General features: G+C 36.7%; 1 protein-coding gene across 36 annotated transcripts in view; it reads left to right on the forward strand.

Annotated features, from left to right (window-relative positions):
- TRDN (triadin) overlaps window positions 1–14,530 on the forward strand; it is a 362,517-nt gene that overhangs the window by 88,979 nt on the left and 259,008 nt on the right. For all 36 annotated transcript variants that reach the window (XM_057311074.1, XM_057311078.1, XM_057311076.1 and 33 more), the window contains one exon: window positions 12,405–12,458. In XM_057311074.1, the coding sequence (XP_057167057.1) occupies window positions 12,405–12,458 (54 nt within the window). The remainder of the gene's footprint in view (window positions 1–12,404; window positions 12,459–14,530) is intronic.

Here is a 14,530-nt window from a genome sequence, read left to right on the forward strand (position 1 = left end):
ATTTATACTTAGGGAACTAATGTCTTCTTACCGTTCCCTTTCCCTTTTTGGTCCCTAATTCCTTTGGTCAGGGAAATTGGACACAGCGGTTGGGTATGGATTAACTAAGCTAGCCATGACTGAACTGGCTATGTGTTTCAATCTGCTGGAGGTTAAACAGAAACTCAGCTGGTTCTGCATGATTGGAGTCTCTGCTGTTGTATCTTGCAGACTGTACTATTAATTTAATAGCAGTGCTGCTGGAGTGGATGTGGTGATGCAGATGGCACCATTTGCATTTTGGACCTGGCTCTATTAGAATCCTGCTGTTAAAGACTTTGAGCAGTGGGCTGTAGAGTGGGCTTATTAAACTAGTGAGTCTTGCATAATTAAAACAGTGAATTTGGCTGAAGTTTAAAATAAATTTCTCAAAGGCTGAGTTAGAGATTAGTACCTGAATATATTCCCTGAATAGACCAAATATATTTTGGAAAGTGAATATTTCTCAAGAAAGAGATAACGGAGTTTCAACTGTTCAAGACTTAAATGGGCTTTAGAGGTAGTTTCTTCTTTCCATTTGTTTTCTGTGTCAGTATGAACGCGAGAGTCCATTTTACTGCTTGGTATCCTCATCCAGGTTGAATAGTACCGGCTTTTTATTTCCAGGTAGTTCAGTGAAAATAAATGTGGTTTTATAACCATTCACATATGTAGATAAATGTTTTCTATATGTCACATTTCATATCAGTCATGGTTATATATGATGGATGGTTAGGAATTTAAATTCTTATCAAAATATCTGAACTCTTATAAGAAAAGACTTATTGCCATGCCAGCAAATATCTGAATCTAAAAAGCTAGCAAAAATAAGAAAACAAGAAAAAATAAAAATAAGAAAAAATAAAAAGCTTTGAGTAGTGGTAAAGGTGGGGGAGATAAAAATGTTGGTAGTGATAAAAGCTAGATCACACCTCATTGTCTCTCTCTCTCTCGCGCTCTCTTCTTTTTTTTCCTTAGGGTATTCTTATGGTATTCAAAAAGTTTTAGGGGTGTGAAGTCTTTTGGAAAGACCTGGAACTCTACATGTCGATGATTTACTCATCAAATGCAATGCAGAAAACCATAGCATATATAGTCCAAGAGAACATACATTTCCAAAATCATTCTGTATAAATATGCTTGTTCATTTTTAAAGTGTCAGTGAATTTGTTTCAATTCCCACTTCTTTTCATAAATTTTATAGTTATCCACCTTATCTAAATGATTATAATTCATGAAGCTAACTTTTATTCCGATTTTTTTCTGTATTTATTTTGTCAGATGTTCTTCTTAGGGAAAATGTACCAGTTTCAATGAACTGAGGAGCAAACCCCTTAATTCTTAATCTGGCAATAAGTACTTATTTTGGTTTTAAGGTATAAGCTCTGACACGTTAGTTAATGTTTACGTTTTAATTAATCTTGTTTTTTACTAAATAAAAGAAGTTGTAATTTATTTTATAAATGTGATCACAGTAATGTCTGTACTTGTGACCTTATATTGAATTAATACAGTAATTCAGCGGACTATTACATTTGCTTAAAAGAACCTTACAACCATATTTTAACTTTTCTTGGATTACCAAGATGCCATTCACCAAACTGTTGCTGCTATAAATGGCCCTGGTGAGCAGATAGAATCCCTCATGCCAGAGGAGTTGTAGGCACTGAGGATTTGGCTATGGCAGAAGTTAGCTTGAAGAATGCTGATTCCATTCCAAGGTGATGGTTTCTAATGGAAGAGTGTATAGGTCAAAATGATCTTGCAGAACACACTCATATTTATAGCCAAATATTTTAGAATACATTTCTTTCCAACCTCTAAGAACTAACTTCCAGATGGAGATGAGTAAGGCAGTCTAGAGACCAGAGCCCATGAGTAATTCAGATGAAGGAATGATCATTGTGGAATGCAGAGCCACATGTCAAATGATGAGAAATATTGGTCAGTCTCATAGGGCAGTTCACACTTTGGGTATCCTTCCTAGATATAAATAACTATGTACACATATGCCTTAAAAGAAAAGATATACAATCATTGTAGGGAATTATAGAAACCAGTGCTACTTGTCATAAATGAAAGGTTCGAGTCATGATTGTTAAAGACCATTTCCCTGGCTCATGGTAAACACTCAGACATGTTTATTCAATGAGCTAAGAGCATAGTGTATGATTTTGACAAAGAAGGATGTCACCATTACTTTCTTCTACTTTTAGAAATGTCGTGAATTACCAATCTGAGTCAGAATCCAAATCTAGGAACTACTGCTTATGTAACTTTGGACAAGTTAATTCATTTTTGTTACCTCTATTTTCTCATATGTAAAATGGGTATGATACGGTTATGAAGATTAAATGATTATGAAACGTACATATGAAATTATTCAAAGAATTCTTGGCAAATTTTAATTTCAACAGTAACTGTCAGTCGATTAACTAGTCCTCTTAATCACTACCTCTTAATCACAAACTAGTCCACTTAATCACTGATTAGGTCAGTGACAATCCCTTGCAGGTTTCTTATCTGTGTTATTTCTCATCCTATATTTGGGACCACTAGATATCCATCTGATCGTTGGCTGAAGGAACTTAGATCTGTCATCCTAAGATTGTGTAACACAACACTAAACTAACTTTATTGCCACTTCAGCCCTGTATTTGTGCTTCCCTTCCTGAAAAATCTCATGCAAGCATTTATCTACTATGAAACAAATACTGTACTGAATCTATGATTTCTAATGTTTCACTTAATCTTCATGGAAGATATATCCAACATGGTAGATATAATCCCATTTAAAACTAAGAGTATTGAGGTTTATCTGTACTTAATGATTTTTTGCAATATCTAATGTTTATTAAGTTGTAGAGCCAAATTTTAATCTCACATTTCTCTAACTTAAGAACACGTGGCTTTCCCACTATACCCTCCATCCCATTTTCTTTCTTCTTTTTTGCTCCTTTGTGTCTAAGCCTCTATACTAGAATTTTCTCACGGCTGGAGGATCTTGAATTTTTCTCTGAACCCCCACAGTCAGGACCTTGTAATCTGCTGATCAATTTCACCGATATGCTTGTACATCCATAGAGCCTGGACTTGTCTTGCTTGATGGCTTCCCTGCATAGCAGGCATCGTATACTTAATACACTGTACCCACATTTAGGTCTCCTCACCATTAATGCTCCACTTAACAAAATGAGAAATGAGACTGACAGTCCTTATTCTTTTGGTAGAAATGCCAAATGGCATGCCATGGTGTATTGGTTTTCTGTGGCTGCTGTAACAAAATGCCAAAAATGTGATATCTTCAAACAATAGAAATTAATTATCTTGCAGTTCTAGAGGCCAGAAATTTAAAATCAGTTTCACTGGGTCCAAATCAAGTTGTCATCGGGGCCAAACTACCTCAGGGGGTCTAGGAGAGAATGTTTCCTTGCCTCTCCCAGCTTCTAGGCCTGCTCTACTTCTTGGTTTGTGGATGCATTGCTCCACTCTCTGCCACTGTGTTCACAGTGACTTCTCTTCTGTCTTCAAATCCCCCTCTCACTCCCTATCAGGAGGGTACATGGGGTTGCATTTAGGGCTCACCTACATAATCCAGGATAATCTCCCTATCTCAAAATGCTTGATTTAATCACATTGCTAAATCCTTTTTTGCCATGTATGGCAACATTCACAGATTTCAGAGATTAACACATGGATGCATTTTAAGGGGGGCATTATTTAAACCACCCCACTGAGCTACTCTTTAACAAGAGTACACACCAGTCAGATAGTAGAAAGGACTGAGAGCTAAATACAAAATATAAGTATTTAAAGATAGGAATCACAGAATGGCAAAGTTTACCAAAGTTACTGTAGCAACACTGTCCTAAGAGTTTTTATAAAACTTTTAGCCATCAGCATAGCAAAAGTAAGGTATAAAATTATTATTAGGGAATTCAGGTTCGGAGGAAGCATTCAAGTTTCATTGTTTGGGGGACCAGAAGTAGTCAGAATAATTGTATTATTTTTGGAAGCTAGGTATTTGTTCGTTTGTTTCTTTTTGTTTTTTCCTGATGAGGATATGTGAAGAGTTTAGTCATATTAGAAGTAAGGTAACATTTATGTGTGGCCAAGACAGTGCCATAATTTCCTTAAGATATTATAATATAAACTCATTAAAAATTCATACTCCGTGTTCATGTACTTTAAATCAAAAACTTGAGAATGACCTGAATACCTCAAGTATTTTTATATTGGATAATCTCTTCACATTTCATTTAAAACATTGATTAATTTAAGAGCCCAAGTGGTTAATTAATTTTGATACTTGAAAAGTCTGAAGAAGTAGAATGTGAAAAGTCTCTAGACCCTCCTACACAACTCTCATCTGACTTAACACAGATAACTGAAAGACTTCTTTCTCTCGGTGTATTTGAAGCCCGCATTAAGTTTCATTGCACAGAATGTCTTCATCCCTCTGTATTATTGGTCACAATAATAGATATCACTATCTGCCCAGGCTATTCAAGCATAGAAGAAGGGGTCATTATTGCCAGTGATGGTATGGACTTGATGGACTTTAGAATCATCTGGATAGTGTGTATATATATATACACACACCCATTGCAGACTCCACTCTGGGACCATTAATATTTGGGAGGTGAGGCCAGGGTTTGAGTCAAGCTCTTCTAATGATTCAAATGATTAGCTAGGGTTAGAATCACTGTCAATTAAACTCATGGCCTAGAATTCAAGTACAGCCACGGAAGGACACGGAATGTACAACAGGATGTGTTTAGGTGGGGCCCGCACCTACTGTTTACCATAGTCTTCACCACTCTCTCTCATCACTCCTGGAGTAGACATTTAATATGCCTCATTTCAGAAGGCATTTGAGTTACAGTCCTACCATAGCATTGGTCTCCCTCAATACAAAAAGTGGTCCTGCTCAGTCCCTTGTCATACTCTCTCTTCACTATAATTTATCCATTCTAACCCCCTCCTCTTCCACTGCTATCTCCTCCACAACCATTTCACAATTAGATTAGGACAGCCCTTCTTCCCTCCCTCCCTCCCTTCCTCCCTCCCTTCCTCCTTTTCTCCTTCCTTCCTTCCTTCCTTCCTTCCTTCCTTCCTTCTCTCTTTCTTTCTCTCTTTGTCTATTTCTTTCTTTCTCTTCCTTCCTTCCTTCCTTCCTTTCTTTCTTTCTTTCTTTCTTTCTTTCTTTCTTTCTTTCTTTCTTTCTTTCTTTCTTTCTTTCTTTCTTTCTCGTTAAGTAGGATCCATACCTAGCATGAAGCCCAACATGGGGCCTGAACTCATGACCCTGAGATCTGGACCTGAACTGAGATCACACATTGACTGCTCATTAGTCTGAGCTACCCAGGCACCCCTAAGACAGTCATTTCTTAACTGATTTCCCTGAATTACCCCTTAAATTCATGCTAATCATGACAGTCGTAGGCTTCAATCCATCTGTTGCCATTACAGTGCCTTAGAGATAAAAGCCACATTTTCTACCATGGCATAGAAGACTCTCATATGATCAGTGATAACCATACAAATGTCCAGCTTTGTGTACTTTCCCACATACCTCCTCTACTCTGCAACCTTCTCCTCAACCCCCTCAACTCTCAACTCGGCCCCTGCTGCCCCCACCAGGATAGCCCAGACCCACCCGCTCTGCCTGTGCCTTAGGTGGTCACACTGTTAGAAGCTCCGTAAGCAGGCTCCACTGCCATCTCACAGCTCTGTGCTTCTGTACGCGCCCTTCTTTCTGGCCAGCAGGCCCTTCTTGTGGAGTCACTTGGCAAGTCTCCTGTTCATTTCTTTGATTCTCAGATGGACTGTCGGTTCCTTTAAAAGGGCCTTCTCTGCTGTCCTTCACTCTGGAGGCATTTAGGCATTTTCTCCATGCTACTTCTCTACCCCTGATTTCACACTATAAGGCATTTTGACTCCAATTTTTGATTTGGGTATATTGATCTAAGTTGTTAAGGGCAGGAACTATGTTTATCTTCAAGTATGTTCTAGGTCATTTTTGATATTTTCTTCTGTGATTCTATGTTTTCTTATTTATAAACAAAGAGATTCAAGCTCAATGGTCTTTCAGATTCCTACCAGCTCTGAATTCATGTGCTTATGTCAAATTAAAAATGACTCTAACATCTAGCAAAGTACCCAACACATGAAACACATTCAATAAACATTGAAATAATGAATGCAGTAATTAATGAAGCATTCATCTTCTCTGTCTTCTTAATCTCTACTTGACTCCTATTGACAATTTTTTCCTTGGACATTTCTATGTTTATTTTCAAATATATATAATTATTCAGCTTTAATTGGGCTATTGTAATGTCAAATTTATTCGGTCAGCAGCAGTTGAAGATTTGATAGTAAGCTCCATATTAAAACAAAGACGATCTGTAACATGTAATTAGGAAACACAATAAAATTTATAACATAATAATATAGATTAAAGTAATACAGATTAATTTGGACAATTTGGAAAATGCAAAAAAGAAAGAAAAACAACCACAACTAATTATCCAAAGATAAAGACTAATATATTTTTTATTTTCCTCCAGTTTTTTCTTCCATTTAGTTTTATTTATTGCATATTGCCTTGGGATTTTTGCAACTGCAAATTTTATTGTTATTTTTCAGTTAACATTTAGGCTTTTATTTAACTATTAAACATGTCAATTTACTCCTAGAATAAACAAGAAGAGGCTGGAACCTGGTTAGTAAACATACAAATAGATGGGAGAACTTTATCCAAGATGTCTCTTAGACAAAAGGAGAGTTTTTTAGGCATCCAAAACAATAGGTATTTTCTACATCAGCCTGCGTTGTTTAGTGTTCAGGTGAAGAACTGACCACAGGAGTGGAGAAGAAGTTCACATGGCAGAAGTGTTTGCTGATGAATGGCATGTGGTCAACACCAAAGTGGTCCAATCAGTGGAAATGGGGTTATCCTCACAAGGAGATATTGTAGATCGGAAAAACTGGTCACAGACATTAGGCAACAATACACATGAAGTTATGCACAGTACTTAATTTGTGCCAAACAGCATACTGGGCAATAAAAATTCAATGATGAATAAGACCGTCCAATGAGAGATCTAAAACAGCAAAATCACAATTATGCCCTCATGTGCTGAGTATTCCACAAAGAGAGGTCCTGGAGAACATAACTCACCGCCTGTTTGCTGAGTAGGTCTGACTGCAGTTTTCTGATGAAGCCTTAGAGGAATGAGTGGCTTAGGATTTAGATGTGCCCTCTGGAACCTAAAATGAAAGACATGAGAGCTAGGTCAAGCGTCAGTCTTCAAGAAACCAGGTGAGAACTTGGTTAGAAAAGCACAAGAGAACCCAAAAGATTAGTATTGGTATTAGTTTCCTAGGGCTCTGGTAACAAAGTATCAAAAACCGGATGGCTTAAAATAACAGAAACGTATTGTCTCACAGTTACAGAGGTTAATTAAATTTATTTGCTACCATCAGTTGAAAAATATAGTAGCTTATATATTGTCTCCAACGTCAAGGTATCAGCAGGATTGATTACCTCAAAGAGCTGTGCAGGAGAATCTGTTCCACGCTTCTCCTAGCTCCTGGTGGTTAGCTGGCAATCTTTGGCTTGTAGATGAACCGCTCTAATCTCTGCCTTCATCTTCAAATGGTTTTCTCCCTGCATCTCTGTTTCTTCCCTCTGTGCAGATCTGTCTCTGTGTCCAAATTTCCCCTTTTCGTAAGGACACCAGTCATATTGAATTAGAGACCACGGTAATGACTTCACTTTAACCTGATTACCTCTTAAAGACTATTTTCAAGAACTAAGGTCATATGCTGAGGTACTGGAGATTAGGACCTCAACACATCTTTCGAGACTATGCAATTCAATGCATAACAGTATCACAGGAGTCAGAAGAACATTTTTTTAAAAGAGTAATTTAGAATAATAATCCTGATTGACTGGTTTAAGGTTGTTTCTGGGAAACAATTATAGGACTGGAATCAAAAGCTGGCAAAGGATTTTGCTGAAGATGATGAGCGAAAGCCAAAGAGGACAGGACATTAAAATGTAAATATCCTGGGGCCCCTTATAAAAATGCTCTCAAAGACCACAAACTAATTTAGTCTGCCTATATTGTATAAACTTTTACTCTTGCCCTCTCTCAGTCATACTTAATTGACTCTTTAAAGTACCAAATATATTTTCTTTTTCTCTCTGGCAGCTATAAAAGATAAACCTGAAAAGTGAGGCGAGAAGGCTCTACGCCAGGCTATGCGTCGTCTCCTCCATAGTGATTGTTCACTTTTGAAGAAGTGATTACAGCTCTGACTGTGGCTAGGGAGCCCCGGTTGGAGGAGAAATTACCCATACAATTAAATCAGATTTGAGACTGGGAGCATTTATCAGATGAGCTTTATATCTTTGGGTAATTTGCCTAATCTGCATTTTAATACATAAATAAATGTGATTTTATTGTGAAAAAGAAGTGCACCTATGATTACAGGATGGCTTGTGGATAACATGCTTGGAGAATCCAGCCAGCACACTGGGCTCGTAAGAACAAGTTTCTAGTCTGCACAGGACCTGCGCGGACCAGGCAGTTTTGGAGGAAGAGTCCTAGTTTGGCAATCTGATCACTATATTCTTATTCCTCTCTGCCGTGGACTCTTTTGAGGCAGTGTTTTCTTATCCAGGGACAAAGAAGTTCAGGCGAATGGATCTCTTAGGTGTCTATCAGCTCTAAAGTTGTGTGCTTATTTTAAACAAAAAATGATAAAACAATCCTTTAGGAAGAATGAATAATATAATCTTTGACAAGTCTCTCTACTCACGAGCACTTTTCTATTGAGTTCATCATTATCACTCAGAATGTGTGGATCATCTTCCCTTAGCACAGAATGGAAATTCTGCAGATTAGTTACAAAAAATAAATCAATAAAAACACACAGAAACATACATACTAACCAAGATCGCATCTGACATTTTGTTTAGTGTTGGCTAAAGCCGCTGCAAATTTGTACTGAAAAATTTTTGATACCAAACTTTTGATTTTTTCCAACTCAGAAGAGAGATCAGCGAAGAGCTCAGCCAATCTGGCCCTGAATGCCTACTGCTTGGCCCCTAGGGAAGGTTTGCCTGATAAGAACCTGAGGGTCAGGTGCACTATGAGCTCTGGTACATTCAGGAAAGGCCACAGGGCCTGTCTGGCAGGTTGCCAGGGCCAAGCTCTGTAAAAGCACAGAGCACAGCTGGCAGAGTGTTGGAGAGGGACCACATGGGGTGGGCGAGAGACTGCAGCAGAGTTAAGTTGAGCTGAATGTTCTGGTCAGGGAAAGGTCAGAGTCTGGGCAAGTGCAGGAACAGCAGGGCCTTGCCAACTCCGATGCCAAACATCAGGGCCATTCCAACTGGTGGATTCCATTTGTTTTTAATTATCAGTATACCGAAGGGACTTTTGTTTCTTGTAAATAAGGATGACAAACAAATTAAGCTCTAGCAGGTGCAACAAGCTTATTTTGTCCTGAGCTAAAAGTGTCCTAGCTAAGACGTAACTTGCCAAACAGAGCTGATGACAAGGAAGGTACTTTTTTCTTCTTCCATAGGAAAACTGGTTGTAATTTCTAAGCAAAGAGGAGATGCACAAGCAAATGCGGTTGTTGGGCAAATTATTATTATTATTTTTTTTATTTTAGCGTGATTGTTAAGGCAGTTACTGATGGTTGCATTGTTTTGATAAAAGAAATTTTCAAAACTTGGTGTCTGAGCACAGTCTTGCCAAAGTTTGAAGTTTCCATCCAAGAAGCTTTAGTGGCTGTCTGCCATTTTGAACAGCTCCCTAGAGCCCATGGGTCCAGCTGTTTCGCTGAGCAATGTTATGGTACCATTTCTGAGGGGGATAATGAAATTCCAGCATACAGGATTGTGTCTGTAAATCAAAATTTAGACTGTGAGGAACCAGATTTTCCCCCAGGGTAACAGGTATGAGGCATTAATATGCTAATTTGAGTCTGAATTCAGCCCCCTTGCCCTTTTGATTTTGTATTAATTCCTCCATTTATGCCTGTGCACACGTCAGCCAGAAAATCCTTTAGTGGAATGGACAAGCAGCTGTCCGAGGTGGGTGAGGTCTGGTCCTTTACAGAAGCAAAGAAACAGATTAGGTGCTCTCCCGGGGATCCTGCCAATCAGGTTCCAAAAGCACAGCTTATCTCCTGCAAACTTCGTTCCCCCTAGAGAACTTTTAAAAGAGACTCTGTTTTTGCCAAGATTCTCCTTTGGTTTTTAGCTTAATTAATAGTGATCCAAAAGAACCAAAATAAGCTACTTGTGGTCATGTGTGAATGCTGATGTCCTCTCTTTATTTTGTGAGATATTTATATCGAGCTTAGTAACTCAGAAACACCTAGAAGGACTATTAAATGTAAGGAAAAAGGATGCCTGGATGTTCTATGGTGTTTTTTTTTTCCTTCTGTTTCTCACTGGGGTTTAATTATTTAAGAAATCTTGATAAATCGTAAAATTTTTAATGTCCAGAAGCAAGCAGTGCTTTTAATATCTATACGATATCGTTAATAAATAGAATTGTATTAGAAGATGAAAGGAGTTTTTCTTATAATATTTTAGAATTTGGCTCACTCAAAGAAAAATCTATTAAAACTCCGCTATTGGGTAGACATCATGTGATGAGCCACGGATACAAAAATAAAATAACATGGTGTAGTCTTTAAAGAGATTTCACCTACTAGGGAGTCAGATATAGGAACAATGGCAGTATTATTACTTAATTGTTAAAATGGATTTATGCACGTAGTTCTGTTGTCTATGAAATGAGTAGAGATCAAAGAACATCTTACAGTGGAGGAGGCAAGTGAGTCAGGACTGAAAGGGCGCATTGACAAGAGAAAGTGTGGGAGTACGAATTCTAGGTGGAAGGCACAGGCAGGGGGAGGGGAGGCCACAGGGTGTGCGTGTGGAGCTACGAACATTTTGATATAACTGCCATGTAAAGTTCAAGGGGAAATTCATGGAGGTAAGATTGCGCTGATGAGCAAATATCAAACCATTAGAGCAATAAAATATTTTTAGATTTTGTATAGTACCTACTATGTAATAGATACCATGCTAGGCCATGAGGGAGATACTAATATTCTTAACAGGTCAATAGCCTAATCAGATTTTCCTGTTAGAAAGGTTACTCTGAGAGAGAAAAATCTTAAACTAAAGGTTCAAGAGAGTGGTTAGGATATCATTATGATAATATTTACAATAATAATATAGCAAGAAGGGCATTCTACTCCAAATTTTGAAATGGTCTCTTTTCCTTTTACCTTCCTGTTCCCTTACTAGACTAATTTCTTCTCACCTTTCACATCCTTAAATGTCATTCCTACCAAGGGACATTCCTCAAATGCAGACTAGTGTAGGTCTCTGAATGCCCCCCTGAATATTTTCTTCATGGCAGTTATACCAACTGCAATGAACTACTTTGCAGTTGTTTGCCTAACTTCCATTATTCATCAGCTTGTTGACATCACAATGGCAGGGATAGAGTCTCTCTTGCCTAACAGTCTTTAGTACATAGCAGGTACTTTGTACATTTTTGTATAAATAAATGACAGGTGGAGAATGTAATATTGGATTTAAAAAAAGATATATGAGAGGAATATTGAAAGGTAGATTGAAAGAGGTTGGCAAATGAACAAAAGTGGAAATAAAAGATGAATCCTGGATGCCTCCCATGTTTTTAGCCTGACAATTGGACACGCTATTAATAAGAGTTATGACTAAATTATGGGGAAAGATTTTGACTTAAATTTGAGCCTTACTATATTAACTAATTGGATCACAGCTCATAGTAAATTAAATTTAGTTTCCTCTAAAAGGATTTGGTGTCATTCTAGTCTCATCGCAATATATTTTCAAAAATTTTTAGTGTGGAATGTTTCTGTAAAAGAGTAACACGTACAATTTACATTGATTATATCTTGCATCAGATTCAGAAAATTATCTCTCTGTTTTTCTGTCTTTATATTTTGATGTTCTTCCAGTGTTGAGCTGGGCTCCTTTGGCATATAGCATGACAAATTTTTAAAGTTTCCTACCACATGATATTGAAGTTAAAGGTTTGGAGAAGCTGAGGTGTATTCTTACCTTTGCAATCAGACCTGGTTTGGGTACAAGTTTGTGCTTGGATATGAAATGAAAGTAGAAATAAAAAATTTATAATTATCTTAATATTTAAACATCTAACTATTTTAAAACCTCATTCCAGTTAAAAAATTTTCAAAAGCAGCAGATAAGTTTTTGACATCAAAAATTGCCATGCAAACATTTCATTATTTATTCCCTTTATTTAAGTGAAAAAGTATTGTCTGTTTCTTTCCAGTTGCACAGCGAGAAAAAGAAAAAGTAAAAGAAAAAGAAAAATCTGAAAAGAAAGGTACGGAGTTATTCTTACTCTGTTCTTACATATGTGTGAGTGCATATAGGTGGGTATGAATGCGTGTGTCTGTGTTTAGATTCTTGAATTTTTATGTGGTTAGATATGTTGATATTTTCTTTTGGTGATTCTGCTTTTGAATCTTCATTCGAAGATTGATTAGTTACTAATATTTCCTCAAGTTTTTAAAATTAGTTTCATATTTTGCATTTACTTTAATTCATCAAAAATCCATTTTGATGTACGTTGTGAAATAAAACTCTAATTTTTTGCCTTTGTTTTAGAGGGGATAATGTCTAGGATCTTTGTGCTAGATTTCAGCTGATTTATAGGGCCACAGTATGCATAGCCTGCCGCACTAACTTCTGTGAAACATTCCACTTAGCTGGAGTGTTTTATAATATTTTAGCACTCAGATCAGTTGAAACATGTTTCAATCTTCCTTATTCTATATTCACATTTAAAATTCTGAATTAAATAGTTGTTGCTCTATTAATGTTTACTTAGTAATAATACCCACGAATTTCAATATAGCCACATTCTTTGTTCTAGAAACAGGTGTCCCTTTCCCTTCTGCTAAGTTATGCAGAACTATGGGCATCAGGTTCTATGTACTCTGACTAAATGAAATAATCTGATATTTCTCATGATTTTTTCAACTTTCACAGTGGCTAAATATTTTTCGTTAAAAAGTAGTTGAGAATTTGTTGCTCATAAATTATAAAAGTTACTGGAAATTTTCAAATTGGAAAGCAGAACAAAACGCTTCAAGCGTCCTTTGATTCATTGTATACCAATTAAAGGAGTTTGCTTTTTATAAAGTTATTATACCATGGCCTCATGACCTTGTGTGAATTGTGCCTTTCTTAGTTTGGCTTAGTGCTTCTTCAGCTAACATTGTCCAAGCTACTACCCGTAACCCCAAATAGTAGTGGAGATGGCTGTGGGGCTGGCTGAGAGGTTAAGAGGCTGACACTGGGGCAGGGAGGGCGAGGCACGTGATCTTTGTTAGCCCTGCAATTGCCAGGGTCACTTGGCCTTTAATGGAGCATTGTGCTTTTTTCTGAGGTTTGCCTTATCTCTTCAAGATTCTGGAAACTATTCATCAGCTGTATGTTGAAAGAATAATTTTTTACTTACTTAGGCACATTTTTTCTTTTATAATACAAGTAAAGCTGATGGACATTGATGTTCTTATTATGTAGTTGGAGAAATGGAAATAATTGGGACTCTAATTTTTTATTCTAATAATTTGGCTCTTTCCTTAACCCAACTGTTTAATTAAATACCTAATTTTTTCATATAATTTTCTATAATTTCTTTAATTCTCATTATTCTCCAATAAATAATACATAAATGTTGAAAAATGTATGGTGGTTTGGGAAACTACCAAACCACACACAGTTAAATACATTGGAACAATGGATAACCTGCATATACTTCTGCACGTCTCAGGGCTCCTTTACTTAATAGAAGTTAGTGAAATAAATTCATATTGATTTATTAATTTATTACACAACAATGAGAAGGTATAATGTTTCAGATATCATGTCAAATGCTATTCAATTAAGAAGCTGCCCTTGATCAGTAATCATTTGTGATTACATTATACTTTATTGGCCGTTCTCTACCAGAAGTGCTATTTCTTAGGGATTATTTGGAAAAATATTCATTATAGTGGAAGACATTTGGTAAAGCAGTGACCAGAGATGCTAAGCATGTTTTCAATGCAGAAGACAGTCCCTTATAGTAAGAAATTAATTCTTCTCCAAATGTGAATTATGTTCTTGTTGAGAACGTGTTCTAAATCAAAGCTCTAATTCTGATTTAAATATTTAATTAATCATAGAGTGTTTCTTCCTGATAAAATAACATCTTTTGACAAATTGTTATAAATTTGCTCTGTCTTCCCTGAAAACTTTATCTATTTAGAATAATAACTTTAAAAAGGAGAGTGAGACTAGCTTTCAAAATGCTTTCTAAATCTTAATGCCGAGTCTTTTAAATTGGGCTTTTACAGTTATTATTACATTGGTATCTTTTTATTTCTAAATCAGACTTATTAATGTCAT

The sequence above is a fragment of the Ursus arctos genome, unplaced genomic scaffold (assembly GCF_023065955.2).
Source record: "Ursus arctos isolate Adak ecotype North America unplaced genomic scaffold, UrsArc2.0 scaffold_13, whole genome shotgun sequence".
Lineage (NCBI taxonomy): Eukaryota > Metazoa > Chordata > Mammalia > Carnivora > Ursidae > Ursus > Ursus arctos.